Genomic DNA, 20,439 nt, shown 5'->3' with positions numbered 1-20,439 from the left:
TCTGGAGTGTCAAGCAGTCAGACTCCCTCCACCCTCAACGCCCAATAGTGGCAGAGTGACATCGGGAAAACCTCGCGATTTCTTCAACGATCAAAATGCAACTTGAAGTGTCAGTGGTGTTGGCATCATGTTACAGTTTCCTGTCTGTGGCCGCTAGACCTGATGATGGCTTAGTGAGATCGCGCAACGCCCGACCATGGTTACTACCCGGCGTGCAGTATTCGAATTCGGTGGTCTGTTGACATCAACTGGTTTGCTGTGGAGCGGCAAGTGGAGGTGGCAATTGAATCACTGACGACGAAGAGTACAGACTCGGGGTACGTACATTATTATTGATCCTTTATCCATCCACGCCAGATGCCGAAGAAGTCAGGCGTTCGTTCGCTTCTAGAAGGATTCGAAGAAGCATCTGACCATTCTAAGTTTTGCGTCAGGGGTCTTTGCCCCCAGGTCGCGATCCCTCTACGTACTGTAGGACATCCTCGCAACCGTCACTGATCCCTCAGCTTCGCAACTCCTGCAACAATGCGCCGGCGGATCTTTCATGATCTTGATTTCAAGACACCTGACCTGCCTAGGTACCTACCTACCTAGTAGGCACCTTATGCATCAACTCTTTGACCACTGCACAATTCGTCCTTTCACATGTCACAGCTGGCAGCAATGATATGCTCCGATTGAACCTCATCCTCTTATTTTCTCTGCTATTCCTACTCCTACTCCTGCCGATGGATGCTGTCGTTTGATTCATAGACTCGCTCTTCCCCCCTTTTAATCCGCACTACTACTAGTATATAGTATATACAATAGATAGTGATGCAGTGGTGGTCTGGTATCACCCTCACCACTCCTCTGTGGTGCCTAACAAACATCAACCCGGTTTTCAAGGAGGGACAGATAGTTTGTTAGTAGTTGGCACATTTGCAAATGTTATCATCTCATGCGTCAAGACCGCCTATTAGTAGTAAGATTACGTTGTTCTGTCACTTGAACCCTTGATATTCGCTTTCTTGTGCGGAATTGCAGAAATATATTTTCCCCAAACTGCATACTCCCGCAAAAGTCCAAACCGAATACTTCCACCAACATCTCAGCTGCCATTTGCGCGGAACGTGCCCCTTAACCTTACGAGACCAACAGGCTATAAGCTATTCCATTCGCGAACCCGTTCATGAAGAACGACATCCCTCGAGTATCAAACTGTCAAACGGAAAGTTTCGAATTAATTATTGGACCCCTTATATTTAGGGGTGCGGACAATCCGTCGTCTCTGATGTACAATCAATATGACCATCGCCAGACTCTTGAATCTTGATGAGCCAGCCATAACTCCCCACATATTGTATTCCCAACGCTTGTACTCATGATGCACACATCTCTTCTGAGGCAGGCTCCAAACCGTGAATATATCGATATAACGCCCGTTCCATTTGATGTCATGGATTTCCGTTCTCTCCAAACCCCAATGCAGATGAATACCAATATGTGAAAGCGCTAAAGACACTCAAATCAGCACCTCATAGTTGGCCAGACAAGATCGCTTCGGTAGCTAGAAAGTCACGTTAGCAAGAGCGTGGCACGCCGATCCAAGGTTCGACTTACCACTTCCAATATACGCCCGCTTCACGTCCAGGTTGATGTTGAACCGACGCTCCAATTCTTGCTTGATGCCCTTCTTTGTCACTGTCATCAGATCGGCCGTTCTCAAAATGTCCCGGATCTCGTTCAGAAGTGTGTCGTCCGCAGGCACCCCGGTCAAATCCGCCATCTCCATGTCGGCGACCGAGCGCCCACTAGGCATCACTGCACTGCCCAGCATCTCCGAGGGCGCCAATGACAGCCTGGACTGGCTGTACCCACCACTGTATGCCGGTGGGTGCATGTCAAGCTGTGATACAGACCTGGAAGGAGGTATAAGCTGTTGTGTGTCGCTATACCCGCCGCCGTAGATTGATCCGGTCGGAAGATAAGATTTGGTTCCGTAGCTGTAACCTGACACTTCAGATCGAGCATCGTCGCGTTGTGTTTGTGCATCCCAGAGCTCTGCCTGATACTCTTCCCATTTCTTCTTGGGAATCGAGTCGGGATCAAACTTGCCCTCGTCCGTGAGCAAAATCTGCTTGCCATTTTCGCCCCGGATGAGACGGGTATTACCCCAGCTGAAGTCGTCCATATGCCAAAATGCGTACAACGGCAAACCTAGAGAGAAGACAGGCATCGCCAGAATATACACTATCATCCAACCCACCATCTCCCACTTGCGGCGTAGGATGAAAATGATCGCTTGCAGACCGTATATCGCACCCAGTAGGATAAACGCCGTCAGCGGGATCACGTCCGACGAAATGGCAAGAATGACGATGAGATATACAATGTAAGCCACCGTGACTGGGGCCACAATCGTGGACAATAGGTCCAGGAACACGACAAACCGCATGCTAAAACAGCAGAAACCGCAGAGTTGCTGCAGAGGTATCAACTCAATCAAGTTGTGGACCGTACTGTTGATCCATCGACGCCGCTGGGACATGAAGACCGTCCAGCTGTCGGGAGCAATCGTCCAGGCGTGGGCGTGGAAAATGTACTTTGTCTTGTACTTTGAATGGTGCTTGAGCAGCAGAGTGGTGAGATACCTGTCTTCACCCAGATGGAGCAGATTCTTCATGTGCAGCGTGTCGACTCGGATCTCGGAATAGTCCTGAATGATTTCCTTGCTGACGAACAGGGGTTTGCCCGTCTCGGCTGTTCTGATGCGATACATGGTGAAACAGCCAGGAAGACAGGTCACAGAGCCAAACAACGATTCGAAGGCCTTGGTGAGGTTGTGCGAGATGTAATACTCGTAAACTTGGATCATCGTGATGAAGGACGATTTGGCGTTGGAGAGTGACGTCTCTCCACACACGCCGATCAAGCGAGTGTCACGCAAGAACGCCGATACCATGCGGTTGGCAGAATCGGGCGCAACCACCGTGTCGGCGTCAATCTGGAGCATGAACTCGTAGAAGGTGGGATTCACCCCGATGATGTTACGAATCTGGTGGTGCATCTCAAGCTCCAGGGGACTCATCGGCATGTTATAATGAACGCGGTGGAGGAAGCGCATGATGACCATTTGAGAGTCACGCTTCCCTCTGTTTCCAGGCCTGGAGACCTCCGACGGCTTTCCAACCTTGACAACCACCATGAATGGCACAATGTGGCCCTGTACCTCGTAAAGACCCGAGTAGACTTTGCCCATATTGTGTTGCTTCATACCTTCGCCGAGTGACTCGAAGCTGAGGGGTTCGGGATCGACCGTTTCAGAAACGCCCAGAATGTCCAGGACGATGCGAGGTGTAGGCCGATCGTTACCCTGCCCGATAATCATGCCGTCACAAACCACAATGAGCAGTTTGCGTTTGTCGTCGTACCGCATACGAGCTGCAGAGTCGATGGCACGGCGAAGGGAGTCTTCGTCCTCTGTGTAAGCCGGCACCTGGCAGATGACGAACTTATCCAGATTCTCGGGTACGTTCTTCCCGCCAAATTGGAGCGCAGCGAAGAACTTGAATCCGATCACGCTGCAAAGCATGACCGATACAACGAGCAGAATATATCGGGCGAAAAGGCACTTTGCCGAGTTTCTAGTGTCCGTCACGCCGACAAAGAACAGGTTGTCGAGACAAATCTGCATCCGGCTCCTTAGGCCCGAGTCGAGAGGAAGTGTGTTCCAATATTTAGTAACATCGTGGCCAGCTCGCTGAGTGAAGAGGTCGACCACCAGCGAATCCATGAAATCGGTGTCGACTCCGGTGGGTACTTTCTGCCCCGGCGGAGCTCGTACACTCCGTCCGCCTTCATTGTAAGTGGTGAAATCGTAGACCCTGTCATTCAAGATGGCGATGGACTTCGATTTCTTCGCCAGCGTCTTCACATACTGGGGAGTGTACCCAACGCTTCCCTTACGGTAGTTGGCCTTGAGCATGATCATTTGCTCGTAGAACCAATCTGGCCGGGAGTCGTTGGTGAAATGCCGGAAATCATGGTAGCGCCGGTTGGCGTCAGTAGAGCTGATGACGCTGGCAGATCCGCTGATGTTGGTTGCAGTGTAGTCCAGCTGAACAGCCGGGTCTACTCGTCCGTCTTTGCCTTGACATAGAGCCGAGACTTGTACAGGGAACAATGCAGTAGCATCAACGCCAGCATACTTCTTGAGCGAGGCCTGAGGGATGATTTTAGGGTAGTGATTGGGCATGAATGCGCCCAAATCAAAAACTTGGCCTCGGATCGCCACATATGAGCTGTGCTTGCCTTTGCCATCATGGGAGGATAGCTCGGCTGCCGAGTACACATGTTGCTTCGGACAGATCAGTTCGGGGAAGACGATGATGAAAAATATCACGAAGCCACAGCTTAGCCATATAAGCAGGTTGATGGCAAACTTTTCCCTCCAGGCTGTTCGCACATCCTTTCGTTTCATGCCTCCGACCCACTTGATCGCAAAGTCAGGCAGGTACCAGGTAAGGAAGTAAACAATGGCAAGCCATCTTTTTCGACTGGACGAAACGGGAACAACGTCGATTTCTTCCATTTTCTTCTTGTTACCCTTTTCAGCCAGCTCCTCTTTGGTTTCGAGGTTCCGGAACATATCGCCCGATTGGAATGCAGATACTCCAGCGTCGGATTTGGCGTCGAGTTCCCGGGTGCCGAAGTAGCCGCCTCCTTTAGTTTCGTCATCATAAAAGGATCCCGGTGTCCCATCAGTAGAAACTAACCGGGCCTTGGAGTCACTAAAGGGATTATGGCCAGCTGTATCGGGTCCCGAGAGCGGATCAAGCTCTCCACCAAAGTAGGCAGCATTCTGTGATCCCGTGAGTGCAATGCTAGCCCAGCAACGTTCGCTCAGGAAGACGCCGGTATTCCCGACCCTGGCCTCGTTTGCAGGCCAGTGTTTAGAGTCAAGCACAAGCTGGGCTTTTTCGCGGTCGCTTCCAACAACGCCTGTGTCAATATCCGCAACCCCGAGGAACTCCCCAAATGGCAGGAAAACACTGAAATCAGCGGTCCGCAGCCTCTGACTGATTTCAGCTATCTCAAACATCTGGACTTGTTGGCGAACACACTTGCTGTCGAACTGATTCGCTATTCGCCTATCATTGGGCTTCAGGCAGAAGACGTAGTAATTGTTCACGTTGGGGGCTGTCAGCGACTTCGTGATATTGTCCAGAGCTGACAAGAATTGAGCCGCAGCACCCTGGGTCAACCCGGTCGCAGTGGATTTTGTGCGTCTGAGCCTGGCTTCTTCTGTGCCAGGTATGGGCTCGTATTCCTCGCGAGCTGGGGAGCGATCTGCTCTTCGACTAGCCATCCGGCTCAATTGGTTGTGCTTCTTTCTCGATACGCTGGGCATGCGCAGGGGCTTTGAGCTGACTTGGGCTTGGACAATGGCGGTCTTCTCGGCCGGATGACTGATTGTGTTTAAGGCTTCTTGACCGAACAGACTGGCTACGAAGTCACTTTTAGTGGCCTTGATCATATTCATCAAGTCCCCAGAGACAACGTCCCCATTCTCCTCGACCAAACTGTGGACGGGGTAATCAACCTCACCGGCGTAATGACGGACGGTGAAAGAAGCTGCAAGGTTCGTAGTGGCAAAGTTGCTGCCCGGCATAGTTGATGTTGAGCTGCTGACGCTGATAGCTTTGTTCTTGTTCTCAAACCTCTTTCGCAAGCTTTCTAGAAATTGCATATCTGTCCGCCCACGCCGCGTCTGGTCATCAAGGATGGACAACAAGCCATTCCCGTGCTTGAGCAGTCCACGAACCGCGTCAGAATTGTCAAAATAACTCGTTGCCGGGACGCTGACTTCTTCGCTTTCCAGCATCTCGGCTGTCTTTTCAAAAAAGCTGTGCAGGCAGGTGTTAAATAGCGATTCGTTCGCCGCATTGTTCAGCAATTGATCAAGAACTGATCCCGTGGAAGAATGGTCGGCAAAACCGGGAAAGTCCACGATGGAGATGGTGTTCGCGACGGAGTTTTCGGCGGCGCATATCTTTTGGTTGATACTTTCGATGATGTACGTGACCAACAACGAGTACAGAGTTGTGGCCAGCTCGTCAGCGTTTTCACGAGCACCCTTAGTGTCCAGCATGACGGTGACGCGCTCACGGTGAATAGTCTTGGTCTTATACCTCAGGCTCTCTTCAAGGTCCGGAAGGCTCAGGCCCAAGAAGGCCGCAACGATAGCGAGTGTGTCCCTGTTTTTGACGACCGTCACCGTTTCGCCGCCTTCGTGCGAATAGCCGCCACTCTCTTCTGCTGCGGTCAGGGTAGCTTGTCCGGTACCGAATTCCAGCTGGCCGATATGAAGGATCGCCGCGAGCACCTGGCAGATCTCCGCAATCTCTGTTCTAGGAAATTCCAGCTTGCGCAGGGCGTTTTTGAAGTGTTGGAAGCCTTCGGCGTCATTTATGCCCACCTTCATCTGCGTTGGGTGACCCAGATATCTCCATCTCTTCTGTGCCACCGACGCTGATCTACCCAGCCCAGTACCACCTGTTGAAACATTCACCTGGCCGTTAAGCCCGAGGTGAGACTTTTCGGCTGCACTCGTGCCGGCGAGAAGGTAATATAACACATGAAAGCTCCTTTCCCCGGTAGGGACATGTGAGATGCGACTCCTTTCCAGGCGGTGGTCCAACAATTTGCCTCCGATGAGGATAGGCATAGTAGATGAAGCATCATATTGCAACTCGTAAAACAAGCCCGCTTTGGACGCCGTCTGTGTTGTGGTAGTTTTGGTGGTCGTTAGAGTATCAAATACAAAGGCAGCGAGGGACAACTTCGAGGAGAGCGGTGTTGAAGAAAAGGAGAGGAAGGAGGAAAGCAGGTGCGACCTGACCGTGGTCTTTCCTGACCCAGACTCTCCGCTGTTGCACAATTAGCGTTGTACCCTTTGGTTGCAGCCCTTCAGCAGACATACAAAAATACGACAGCCTGATCTTCTGCCCTGTTTCCCAGTCTCGTCCAAGCCCTCCGAGCCAAGTCTTCTGCCTCCCCCATGGCACTCCCTTCCTTGTCTCCATTCGGGCCCCGACTGGAAGATGTGAAAGTGTTGAGACATATCAATCCCTGCGACGACAGCCTTGCTGTCGGTAGCGAGACATGGAAACGGCTCGCAAGATGGGCGGTCAGGTGGGTGTCCGATTGCAGGTGTGCGGGAAGAGCGGGCAACGAAGCCTGCGAATGTGCAGGAGCGTTTCCTCGACTCGCCATTGGGGTCTCAGTGGCTTGAGCCGGCTATCACGGTTGTAAGTGTAAATCTTGCCGGCTGATGTGCCGTTATAACGCAGCTGACTCCTTGGGCATCGATGAAGTCGTTGAAACGAGGGAAGATGCCGACACAAGAATCAGGGCGTAATCAGGCACGGCAGGGGCGGAGAGCGAGTGACGAGGAAGTCGACGCGATGCAAGCGGACGCCGACACTCCAAGAAAAACGAAGAAGAAACGATAAGTCGTCAAATCGTAACAAGGAGTTGCAGCAATGTGAAGACGATGAAGCGAACGAAATGTGCAAAGGACGACTCCATGGACATTCAAGGTGTGTTTGGGTGCAGGGGAGCCGGAGGCACTGCAGTATTTTGGTGGGCGCTGCACATATTGACATGAATCGGTTTAGGTAAGCCGTTATGTATTGTAACAACGTTACCACCACCACATCCCTGCCAGGAATAGAGCTGGGGACAGACCCGCTTAAGGTACTAGGGATCTTCTTAAAAATCGGGTTTGTCTACTAGTCTGTAAGATCTTTTTCCATATGACGATTGGAGCACTGGAGTTGTTCGGTCCCTCCGAGGGATCGGCTTCAAGCACAGGCTGCCACCCTCTAACCAAGGCTATACTAGCAGGCGTCTTGTGAGGTATTTCAACTACCATTGATGCAGCAGAGAAGTCCATGGTCCCAGATCTTACCCAGGCTACTGTTAGAACCACTATGCTGACTTTCACAAGTACCACGTCTAGTCCTTCAACACGTCAATTGTGCACATAGCTTGTTGACTTATCAACCGTCTTTGTGCTCAGCCTAGTTCGCCGCAGTGTGCTGCTGGTCCAGAACGTGCGGCAATATAATATCGAAAAGGTCGGACGAGAATAACGGGGACTGCTATCTGTGGGATGGCTGCGGAGACTGGAAGACGTACTAGTATACTGGTAGGTATCCACCTGCTAAAGGTAGGTAACCATCACGGAAGACAGGCGGGTTGTTCTTTTGTGTTCCTTCTGACCATCAGCTTTCTGCTTTTCATGTGTGACCGGCAGAGGAAGGTCGACTACTTTCTCACAGCTGACTGACAAGGGCAACGAGGGAAGCGTAGAGCCAATGTCCGCACTGTCAGCGATAAACGCAACATTTTGCATCAAGGATAATGACTGCTGACGGCCAGCAGAAGTCGACACAAATATAGCGGTGGCAGTGGCTGTGCGAATAGCGAACCCTCCCAAGTCCTCGGCAGCCGGTTGAGACATGCAGTGCAGCACTGGCAGTCAGCAGTCACTGCATGGCCGCATGTGATGGGTCACTCACGTGACTTGGCGTTTGTCTCAGGCGAAAAGTCGAACCCGCTTCTGAAAAGACACTACACCTGAGTGGCATCTTCAGACTGGACAAAAAGTGAAACCAGACCCGTCGCGACTCTCGATCTTGACAGTGCTTGCCGCTGGCCCACTACGCAAAAAAAGACAAAATACCAGACATCATGATTACCTTATGGCACTGGCCATTCCATACCTAGATCCAGAGTACCTAGTATTGGCCTTCGGAGGCGTACGCTCATGCTCGACGAAAACAACACTACTCCGCCTGATCCAAGTGCTACTTTTACATCAACATCAGCCGGAGCAACGCAGCAACGAATTGCAGGTGCTGCGCTCTGTATTCCGTACACAATCCGTTGCCCTGGAACAATTGTATCAAGCTAGGTTATTGATTGGCAGCCTGAGTCGCCAACGCCCGGACTTCCCCTGCAGGATTGTCTTCAACCGAACACATCAGGCCTAAAAGAGGAAAGGTGACCGTCATGTTCCGAGGGCTTTAACCCCCGAAGATGCCTAGTGGCCAGCGAGGGACCAGTAGGAGGCCAGTGGCAGTTACTCCAAGCCCCAAAGACGTGGTGGCGTAGCACTGGCAGCTGCAGTTGGATGCTATTCTTGAGTCGTAACCCCAGGCGGTGGATTCACTCGCACCCGTGGATGTCAACACTGCCGTGTAATGGTATCGCACGATACAGGGGCACTGGTTCAAACTTATGACCAATTCAATGGCGATACTCGGTAACATCCTCAATGCCTGCACTTTGCGGGAGCCTCCTTGATTCTCGCCATTCTCAATCTACACGCCTTCGCTTTACCTAACGACCACCTTCGCTTTGTGAATCGATTTTGTCCTATTCGGAGCCAGCCTGTTTGCTCATTCATCATTGCTTGTTTGGTGTTTTTCTCTTCCGGATCATTGGCGGCCGCTACCTACTACGACCTAGCCGGCACGACGCCGTGCTGCCCTTTCCTTGAAATTGGCTCCATCTTTTTCGAATCCTCCTGGTCATTTTGCACAACTGTGAGGGACGGCGTGAATTCAATATTAAGGAGTGTTCTTTAGGAGGGAGGGAAATATCAGGCTTGACCTCTATCACTGTATCCATCTCTTGAAGGCCCTGTCGACTCTCTTGCTCGACACGGGCCCAGCGAGTCCTCAACATGGCCCATCGATACTCTACCTACTCGACCAATTCGTCGCAACTTGGTGCTGTCCGCTCAGCCGCCCAGCAACCTACACAGGTTTCCACCACTACTCTTCTCAACGCCCTCCACACAGTCTATGCCTCGGGGCAGACATACCAACTCGACGCGAGTACGAGCATCGCAACCAATACATGGCTGACCGCCGTCAACCCTGATGCGCAAGGCCGAGTCGGTGGCACGGTAGATGCGGACATTGCCTCAAGAGCGTGGGAGCATGCAAGAAGAAGAGCAGAGGATGCCTGCGTGATACTTGCATCTCTGCATCCGTCCACACCCTCGGTATTCCAGGCCTTCCTGCAAGTCATCCCTTTACCGACTCCCCCGATCGTCTACACTGCGCTGTCGGCATTGCGACCATTTCTTTCCTGCGTTACACCTATCAACCCTACCACATTTCTTCATTCTTCATTCAGCGCCAAGTATACCGTCACTCTCTCTGGAACCGTCACTGGCCTCTCTCTCGCCCTGTCAGAATCGGGCATTGATGTGGAGAAGGGGCTCTCAAAAATTCCCTCCGAACATGGCTACCGGGCGTTCGACGTTTTCTACTATCTTTTGACGTCGGCATCGACCCCTGCTGAGCGCGAATTTCTCAGTTTGCAACCTCCGTCGAAATACGCACTCTTGAACAGATCCGGCACATATGAGCCCCCGAGCTATCTTCCTGCTGCAGACGACGTGGCCGCAGCAGAAGACTTCCGCTCAGCTCTCAAGTCCATTGGCATCAAAGGCGCCACTTTTCGAGGACTACTTTCCTCACTAGCCGGGTTGCTCAAATTAGGCGAGACCGTTGGGTTTCTCGTCGATTCTGATGTCCTTGAAGACGTCTGTGAGGATGTCGGAGCACTGATCGGTCTGGAGCCTGAGGTGTTATTGAATAAATGCACCACTGACGACCGGGAAGTCCTGATTGCTGGGATGTATGAAGCCCTCGTGGACTGGGTGATCTCAAAAGCCAATGAAGCAATTGCAACAGAATTGCGCACAGGCGCCCTAACCCCTGACTCCAGCACTCAAAGTGGTGATGAAGTCAGCCTCACCATCATCGAGATCCCTGGCGAGACGCTCGGAAAGGCTGTTACCCTGCGCAATGTTTTCGACGACACTTTCGGGATCAATGCTGAAATGAAGGATGACGGTATTGAGGTTGTTCCAGCCGGGCATTCCGTCATTAAGGAAATGCAAGCCGCCGTGGCGGAGGCCGATGCAGATCTCAACATCAAAGGTGGCCCCCTCAGTCGAGAAAGAGAGCATGAGCATGAGAGGCGAGAGGCAATCCTGGAGAAGATCGGGCTTGAAGCGGAACCCGGTGGTTTCCTGCATACACTGCTTTACCCCGTCGACGGGGAAGGCTTGAATTTTGGCAAAAAGGGGCGTTTCGACCTCAGCGCGACTCTTGTTAGCAGCAGGGCATGGTATCAACTCTCAATACACCCCACGGACGATACCCCGAGCGCTCTTGCTACCCTAGCTTCTCCCACTTCCGCATGGTCTGCTGGGACAGTCTCTCGGCAGCTACGAGCATGGAGATTACCTGAGTGGGCCAATTATCGGAACAGGCACCTTGACTTCACCGCAGATTTTGACGTTGAGGAGTTTGTGACAAGATATTCCAGGCTTGGGTGTAAAGACGGCAAAGATGGAGTTGAAAGCTTTCTGCTTGAGCGTGGGTGGACGAATGGCGAGGTTGTGGTCGGTCACGAGCGTGTCTGGATGCGTGAATCTGCATGGTGGGAAGCCGAGTCGATGCTTGACATGCTGCCTGCCGCCAGCGGCTTTTCAGACGATGCAACCTTCGGCCAGCCGCTGAATCCATTTGCGTCTAGCTATTCTGCCAATGCACCCAACAATGCCAGCAGCTTCTTTCCTCCCTTGGGTGAGAACATGAGCCTCCACGACAGTCGAGAAAATCTATTGGCACAAGCAGGTCCGGAACGTGCCAGGTCAGTGGCGCCTACGATGGCAAAAACAGTCCAGTCTATCGGTGGTGACTATGGCTTGGGTCCAAAAGGCGACAGTCACAAAGACAACGTTTACTATGACTCTGATCTCGGGCGATATACCGGTGAGCTCGATCCTGAATTCGGCGATCCAAGAAATGTCGAATCTAAACCTACATCCCGTGCACGTCAAGTATGGGTCTCGGTCGTCTGGGCCTTGACTTGGTTTATTCCCTCCGTGCTTCTAAGATACATTGGTCGTATGAAAAGGCCAGATGTACGCATGGCCTGGCGGGAGAAAGTGGTACTCGTGTTCCTCATTTTCTTGCTCAACGCTATTATTCTCTTCTACATCATCGAGTTCGGAAGGTTGCTGTGCCCCAATTTCGACAAAGCCTGGAACGCCAAAGAAGTCGGCTATCACACGGGGACGAACGATGTGTATGTCAGCATCCATGGGAAAGTCTACGACATCACCAAATTTTATCGCCTGCAGCACAGTGACACCAGCATCGAGACCACCGCTGAGAACATGCTACCTTTCGCGGGCCAGAACCTGGATGCATACTTTCCGCCGCCGCTAAGCCGCGCTTGCCCTGGGCTCAATGTCGATGAGAGCGTGTTCTTGCAGCACAATGACACAGATGCCATTCAGTATCCGAATGCTGTCCATACTTCTGGGCCCCGTCTCCAGACCAACCAGAAGTCGGCATTGTACAGTTGGAATTGGTACAACGACAGATTCCAGCCCAAAATCGAAGAATACTACAAGGGAGATCTGGTAGTCACGAAGAGTAAAATCAAGCGGCAAGCGGAGGACGATCAACGTATGTGGGTTATCATCCACCACAAAATCTACGACCTCACCGACTATTTCTACACGTTGAAGCTGATGAACAACTACGATACCTACAAGTTCTTTCCCGACGAGGTCACGGATTTGATAACTAATAATCCCGGCCTTGACATCACGGATAAATGGGGTACCAGCGCAGCATTCGGGAACAGTCTCAACTGCATGACAAATGCTTTTTATGTCGGCAAGGTTGACTTCCGCGATTCGGCAAAGTGTCAGGTCAACAACTATATCCTTCTGGCCTTTACCTGCCTCCTTTGTGCGGTCATCTTGACCAAGTTCTTGTCTGCCTTGCAGCTGGGATCCAAGCGCCGACCTGCACCACAGGACAAATTTGTGATCTGCCAAGTACCTGCCTATACCGAAGGTGAAGACCATCTAAGGAAATCGCTCGATTCCCTTACGGCCTTGCAATATGACAACAAGAGAAAGCTCATTTGTGTCATTTGCGATGGCATGATCGTTGGTGGTGGCAACGACAGGCCTACACCCAAGATTGTCCTGGATGTCCTCGGCGTCGATCCAAAAATTGACCCACCAGCCCTTCCTTTCCGGTCGGTCGGCAACGGCAGTGAACAGCTCAATTATGGCAAAGTTTATTCTGGGTTATATGAGTACGAAGGCAATGTCGTCCCTTATATCGTCATCGTCAAAGTTGGAAAGGAATCCGAGCAGTCTAAATCGAAGCCTGGAAATCGTGGCAAGCGAGACTCACAGATCTTGCTGATGCAGTTCCTTAACCGCGTTCATCACAGATCTCCGATGTCGCCTTTGGAGCTGGAAATGTTCCATCAAATCAACAACATCATTGGGGTCGATCCAGAGCTATACGAGTACCTCTTTATGGTCGATGCAGATACCAATGTTAAAGAAGACTCCCTGAACCGGCTGGTTGCTGCATGTGCAAACGATGCAAAGATTGCCGGTATCTGTGGTGAAACGAGCTTGGAAAACGAGGAGCGCAGTTGGTGGACTATGATTCAAGTATATGAGTACTACATCTCGCATCATCTCGCCAAAGCCTTTGAGTCATTATTTGGCAGTGTCACATGCTTACCCGGCTGGTGTGTATTACATTTGACAACCTTTTGAGGTCTTTTGCTAATTTCTACAGTTTCTGCATGTATCGCTTACGCACGGCTGACAAGGGTCGACCGTTGATCATCTCCGACAAGGTGATTCGAGAATACGCCGATTGCGACGTCGACACACTTCACAAGAAGAATCTTCTGTCTCTTGGTGAAGATCGATATCTCACGACCTTGATGACGAAGCACTTCCCGGCCATGTCTTACAAGTTTATTCCTGACGCCTGCGCTCTCACCGCCGCACCCGAAACATGGTCAGTACTGCTTTCACAGAGGCGGCGATGGATTAATTCTACTATACACAATCTTGCCGAACTTGTATTGCTGAAAGACTTGTGTGGGTTCTGTTGCTTTTCTATGAGATTCGTCGTCTTTATCGATCTGTTCGGAACTATCATCCTGCCGGCGACTTGTTGCTATCTAGTTTACCTGATCTATCGAGTGGCCTCTCATACTGGGCAGTTCCCCTTGATATCGATTGTCATGATCGCAGCTGTCTATGGGTTGCAGGCTATCATTTTCATCATCAAGAGGCAATGGCAGCACGTTGGCTGGATGATCATCTACATCATCGCATATCCCATCTACAGTTTTGTCCTACCAATCTACTCTTTCTGGAACCAAGACAACTTCTCTTGGGGCAACACCAGAATTGTCATTGGGGAGAAAGGTGACAAGAAGGTTGTTGCAATTCAAGACGAAGGCTTTGATCCTAGGTCGATCCCTCTTCAGAGATGGGATGATTATGCCGCAGCAAACAATCTTCCAGGACTTCGTGGGGATACTGGGTCTTATCATGAGAAGGGCTTTGAAGTCAACTATACCGATGATCCGGCAATGATGGAAATGGACGATATGCACTCCACTTACTCATCAATCAAACCATCGAGTACCATTTTGACCGGATTTGCCAGGCAACAACATCCATATATGGCACCACCGCGCTCGCCCGCACCCTTTGGCATGAACAATCGCGCCAGCACATTGACTGGTTTGACTCAATTTCGCGACCATCCTGTGAGCATGCATGGGCGAAACATGAGCATGATGAGCCTTGGAAGTCAAGGTCGTCTTATCTCCCCATCACCGGGTCCGTATCAGGACCACATTCGGAGTCCATACCAAAGCGGCTTCAGTGGGATGCAACATTCGGCAAGCAGGCCAAGTTTGCTGGGTATGGCCACCAGCAGGCCAGCGTCAACGATCATGGATTTCCGCACCGTGCCTTCTGCAGGGCCGAGCGACCATGAGATCGTTGATGCCATTCGCGCGGTGCTGAGCGAAATTGACTTGGATACGGTCACCAAGAAGCAGGTGCGAGCACTTGTTGAACAAAGATTACAGTGCGAAATACCTGCCGGCGAGAGGAGGCAGTTTCTGGATAAGGCCATTGATGGCGAATTGGCAAACATGTAGGATATTTTTGGTGCAATTTAAATTTACTGAGCGGGAGCATCCCATGATTAATTCACGGGTTTTGGAGTCGCATCAAAACGGGCATGGATGAACCAAAACTCAAAGCGTGGGACATGGATGAGGCATGAATCAATCTGCATCTGGACGATGTGCGCTGTATATAATGAGTCAACAATATGTTATCGTCTCCGATGATATAGACGTGTCTATCTGGATGAGCCGGAATGGGTTCTAATGCAAAACATTTGAAGCCACATTCTTTACCAAAGTCGGACAACCCATGTTCAGATTCCTGTCATTCAATCGCATTCCGCTGTCCACGGAATCCTAAGTCTCTGTATTCACACCTCATGTTGGACCTGGCGGTCTGCGCAGGGAAGTAGATGGTTCGATTATTGCGTGCTTGTGACTGTGTTCGTGCTCGACGCAGCGGGAATGACGGTGACTATCACCGGCAATGGTTGCTCTGATTGACTTGCACCGGTAGATGCGAACGGACAGCCAGTGCTGGTGCTGGTGCTGGTACTCGAAACCGAAATCGACGCAGCAGCCGGTGTCGTGGAGGCAGCCGCTGGAAGTGGCGCTGGTGCACCAGCTATCGAGATCGCCGTGGTGGGAGGGAGAGTCCGAATCCCCGTCGGCAGTGGGCTGCTGCTGCTGCTGATGATTCCTGTGGATAGGTATATTATTGATGGATCTTCCTCCGATGTCGATGTCGTTGGAGACGCTAGATTGTGCACACGTAGGGTGTCGGCGGGACGGTAGGGAATGAATCTTGCATTGCGAAAAGCGTGCTCGTCACTCCTGATGGACGCACCGACATCTAGTCTTTGTGTTCGCTCTCGTTTCCCGTGCGTTCCAGCACCTGTTGTGAAGATTTGTTCCATGCCGGTCGTGGCTGAGGATGTATCTCGTCGAATTCCAACGCTGGGACCTGTCGGTCGGGGGAAGTATGGTATGGACTCCTCTCGGATCGTGATCTTGGGCAGTATTGGTCCAAAAGGCAAGCCATGCGCAAAGGTTGCCATTAGAGATATGGCTGCACTGACCAGGTATAAGGATATCATGGTGATGTTGGAAAACCCCACCTGATTGTTTTGGTTGTCGTCTCGTCTCGCAAAGGTTGAGCACCGAATATGTAAAAGAAAACCTTGAGCGAGATAAATAGAAGGAAATGAAGACAACAAGGAAGGTTGAACACGTAGTTGACTCGCCTTATATCGGTGCAAGATATAGACATGAGGCAACAACATCGTCCGTCACCCCTTCACCTAACCGTCATCGTACGAGCGTCAAGAGCCATGGGTGGACAGGCGGTTGTCGCGTGAATCCAGCTTGTGGTACTGACGCAGCCATGAAATATGTTCACAAGTGCTCATACCCAACCACAACTTGCGGAGCGCGAGACTCTCCGTCGAGACGCGCCGCGGTGCCGGCCTCATCTTTCGCGCATCTTCGGCCCATGGGCAGGCCACAGTGGCTCGGCCCCATCCGAGCTCTGTGACCATCGCACATGACGCTAGAAGGTGCAGGTGTTGAACGGGATGGCAACTGTAGATGGTTGGCGGTGGCCTTTGAGAACACGCTGACTTGAAACGATGTTGAAACATGGATAGGGGTTGTTGACTGTGCGACGCCCAGTGTCCGCGAGTCAGTCACAGCACGTGATGTCATGATCCGAGTCATGCTCAGATATCAGTTTTGGTGGATGGTTCCAATTGATTGACCTGCCAGTGCTTCGGCCGGGTACCGTTGCCTTGTAAAATCTTCCCTTGACGACCAAGCAGCTTCGGAGAGTCCCCGGGAATCATGGCCAGATGACTCAATCAGTAATACGTTGTTGCAGCTGCGCCATAATCGTGGTGTGTTCCTGGAAAGGCGCCCACAGGCTGGTTCGGATTCCCGTCTTCATCGTCAGAGCTCCAGGCGTCCGCCATGTCATTATTTTCAGGTGGTGCTCTCATGGCAGCAAGTTCCTCCTCCTCCAGAACTGTTGGCTTCCACTTCTCCTCGATCGGCATGTTCATCCCGCTCGGCAGTGCGGCCAGTAACGGCTTCCATTCTGGTATCAGCTGGACATTGATTGTGTCGTTCTCCTTGGTCATCTTCTGGTCGAGATAGTCGACTATGCGTGACTCCTCAAGCCTGCCGCCGTCCAGTCCCCAGTCCGCGCTCCCCTTCTCGATCCTCTTGTCTTCTCTTCTTTCGGTCCAGGAAGCTTTCAATTTCCCCAGCCCGAGCGACTTGTGGCCATCCTTGCCGACTTCGAAGCCCAATTCGTTTCGCGCCGCCCGAAGCCATGCAATCGCCCTTCCCGTCGACCCAGTCATATCCTCATCGAGGGCTTGAAACCGGCAAGCCTTCGCCCGAGAGGCTCGTCTGATTCCCTCGCAGTAGTCCAACAGATCTTTCGACACCTTGTAGCTGTCAGATTTCAACGACACTGCGGCAACGGAAGCATGTTCTGCTGCTCCGATACACAGCCGGGTCAGCACTTGCGCGCGGACCTTGGGGATCGAGGGTGCGCGAATCATCCATTCCCTATCGTCCTTGTTACGCGACTGCACCAGTAGGGCGGGATATGGGTCGTCTTTCAAGACACATAATAGATTGAATTCGGCGTGTGTCAGATGCTGTAGAGCTGACTGCACTGCCGTGGATACGTCGACAGCGCTCGGCGGGAAACTAAGCGGCCCGTCGGTTGAAGAGTTTGCCCTGTAGACTACATAGGAATGAAGAGAATGGGCCACCTTGAGACTCTTAGTCGCATTTTGGATCAGCGCCGTTCGCTGTTCGGTTGTCGGGCTGGATGAAGCGTAGAAGCCCAGTAATGATTGTCTGGCCAGCAAGTTCTGGACTAAGGCAAGGGTATGAAGAACGAAGAAAAGCTCATAGTCGAGCCCTTTGCCCTTGACTCTGTCGTTCTCGCGGCCTGGAATGCCACTCGCACCCAGAGTAGGTCGCCATTCGATCTCCGGTTCTTTTGCTAATATGATGTCGACTTCTTCTCCGGCGATCGACTTGCCACATAATGCAAGATCCAGAGTCAATAGGAACCGCTGATAATCATTGATCGTGGTGGATAGTGCAAGTAGATTGGTGGCTTGGTCGGATGGCGACAGCCGTTTGTGGCTCTTCAGTGCCGCCCGAAGGACTGCACGGCGTGATGTAGCCGCGGTAGGAAGGGAAGGGTGGGTGGACGAGGTGAAACTGCTCTGAAAGGAGACTTGAGAGGTGGTTGACAGCACAAAGGGAAACGGCATGGTCAATAATTTGCCGGAGAGGACAATGATTTGGCTGTCCAAGGTCCTAACGACCACTGGGCCACGATAGGGGCTGGGTTAAACGAGGGGGAGGATGTTGTTGATGCTGTCGCGGTACCATTACTGCATCATGTGTGGCGGACTCCCTTTCGGCTGGCACGATATCGCAATCCTCTTTTTCTGTTGATCCAACGTGAGGAAGAATGCATTCGCATACGCATCTTTCCTAGGGAGGCTGTGTTGACAGAATGTTGCCCTGCCCGCACTGTCCTTTGATGGCGCATCAGGCCATGAGGTGAACACTGCCACTGCAGCGATTGACTCCCTGCCGAGCCCTTGCCGAGCACAAGGTGGAGATACTTGTCAGACTAAATGCTCGGCATTATGCTACTATGTAGGATGCCAAAATTCCACACCCAACCTTGATTTAATAGTCTTGTCTGACAGATGAATTAGAGTAAGTCACGTGAATAGGTTGTCTCCCTGGGGTCTTGTGCGGAGTATTCAGCCTGTAGTGAAATGGACTGACATCGTTATTTTGCACCAAGAAGACTTCCCAGTTCGACAGTCGGATAGACCTTAACTGGACTATTGCTGTACACCAGAGCGAGCCGTAAGTATCGGGAATCATGATCTTTCAGTACTATTCATCTACTCGCCGAAACACCAGTGTTGGATGCACTCGGTATTCCCAGTCAATGTGCCGTCGTTAAGCCGTAGGAGGTTTCTACTATAATGACCTCTTTCGTCTTTGTCGTCCGGGCTGACTTGGAGTATTTTGTGGCTCGACTGTCGGTCGTTATCACGATTGTGTGTTCGTATTTCTCGTTTCCACTGCCTCGTCGAAGAGAGCCTTCACAAATTGGGAGAGCCGAACAGTCTTATTTGGGTGCGGCATGTCAAGCACCAAGATTAGGTACTCGTGTGTGCATCTGCATGTAACGAAGCAATCCCAGGGCCTGGCTAGAGGATAAGGTATCTTCGAGACACCTTGATGAACATTGCTGCGCAACGTTCGACCGTGTCAGACCCTTCGCAGTTCATACACCGTCTGATCGCATATTTCGGTGGTAGAGCGCCGAGCGACGCTCTCCACTGCCGGAGAGGCTTGCTGGAGCCTTGATGCGTATCTAAAGACTCGGCCAGTCTACTCTTGGTCGGTTAAACATTCTTCCCGGCGGCTTAACCTTTGACACTAGGTAGGTACATGTACATATGTATCTACGTTTGGGAACAGACAGGCTTCGCCAGCCAGGATTTCTCATATAGTGCGGAACCCACTGCCAAATATCTCATGAGCACTTCAATCACGCTCGCAGAATTTATGTTTGCCAAGCAGTGTAGGGAGATGCGACACTTGGAGTACGTCCTCGCGGTCGACTAGCCTACTGGGAGACGGCCGACGAAGGAGATATTCAGGGGCCGCTGTTATGATCTACCGGTTCTTGTTATATAGGACTGGATGTCGTGATTGTCCCACATTCGCATCCAAGGGAAATAGAATCCTGATGAGGAGCCGATGGTCTGTAGTACTCGGCGACATGAGGCTTTGGTGGAAGAATCCGGTCCGGCTCCACCATCATCGGACCTATGTTTGTCCTGTTCAAGCAATCCAATCCCACTTGTACCAGGCAACTACCGACGTAATGCGGGCGATGGGTAGCGCAAATGTGGGATTGCTCTCACAACACTTCCGTATTATTGCGGATGGCCGGGATTCCAGGGATCTCGAAGGTTCAAGCTTGAACCTTTTCCCCTCAATGATCAGTGCTTTCAGGGCGACCGAGCGGTATTGCGAACGTGCGCATCGCGGCAATAGCCCCTCACAGACACTGGCAGCTCAACGCCGGAGTGGCGAAGAAGCGTCTGTTTGTGGATGCTGTAGTGAGTCCGGATGTCGTCTTTGCTGCCGTATCATCAGGTATAATAGGATGTCCGCTCGAGCTCGAGTGCGGTCGAGTCTCAAACAACCATCACATCCTACTACCTGAAGAAGAACGACACCAGCTGTTCCCTAAGCCCGCCGTTCATAGATCCACGTCCACCAACCAATCAACCAACTGAAACACCATCGATTCATACCTACCTAGTACAA

General features: G+C 51.7%; 4 protein-coding genes across 4 annotated transcripts; 1 reads left to right on the top strand and 3 right to left on the bottom strand.

The window, feature by feature from the left end:
- Nucleotides 1-1,517: 1,517 nt before the first annotated feature.
- Nucleotides 1,518-7,257, bottom strand: A1O1_07880 (chitin synthase; the record flags this gene model as incomplete). The annotated part of the gene is made up of 3 exons (XM_007728746.1): nt 1,518-1,549; nt 1,603-6,911; nt 6,965-7,257. 3 exons carry the CDS (start codon nt 7,255-7,257, stop codon nt 1,518-1,520), a joined length of 5,634 nt encoding a protein of 1,877 aa, XP_007726936.1.
- Nucleotides 7,258-9,736: 2,479 nt separating this feature from the next.
- A1O1_07879 (chitin synthase) lies at nt 9,737-15,081 on the top strand (the record flags this gene model as incomplete). The annotated part of the gene is made up of 2 exons (XM_007728745.1): nt 9,737-13,641; nt 13,692-15,081. 2 exons carry the CDS (start codon nt 9,737-9,739, stop codon nt 15,079-15,081), a joined length of 5,295 nt encoding a protein of 1,764 aa, XP_007726935.1.
- Nucleotides 15,082-15,473: 392 nt separating this feature from the next.
- Nucleotides 15,474-16,148, bottom strand: A1O1_07878 (uncharacterized protein; the record flags this gene model as incomplete). Its single annotated transcript, XM_007728744.1, has 1 exon — nt 15,474-16,148. One exon carries the CDS (start codon nt 16,146-16,148, stop codon nt 15,474-15,476), a length of 675 nt encoding a protein of 224 aa, XP_007726934.1.
- Nucleotides 16,149-16,907: 759 nt separating this feature from the next.
- On the bottom strand, nt 16,908-18,344 carry A1O1_07877 (uncharacterized protein; the record flags this gene model as incomplete). Its single annotated transcript, XM_007728743.1, has 1 exon — nt 16,908-18,344. The coding sequence occupies one exon, from the start codon at nt 18,342-18,344 to the stop codon at nt 16,908-16,910; it is 1,437 nt and encodes a 478-aa protein (XP_007726933.1).
- Between the last annotated feature and the right edge of the window lie 2,095 nt (nt 18,345-20,439).

The sequence above is a fragment of the Capronia coronata genome, assembly GCF_000585585.1.
Source record: "Capronia coronata CBS 617.96 chromosome Unknown acBCG-supercont1.7, whole genome shotgun sequence".
Taxonomy (NCBI): Eukaryota; Fungi; Ascomycota; class Eurotiomycetes; order Chaetothyriales; family Herpotrichiellaceae; genus Capronia; species Capronia coronata.
This window is presented reverse-complemented; position numbering and strand designations above follow the sequence as displayed.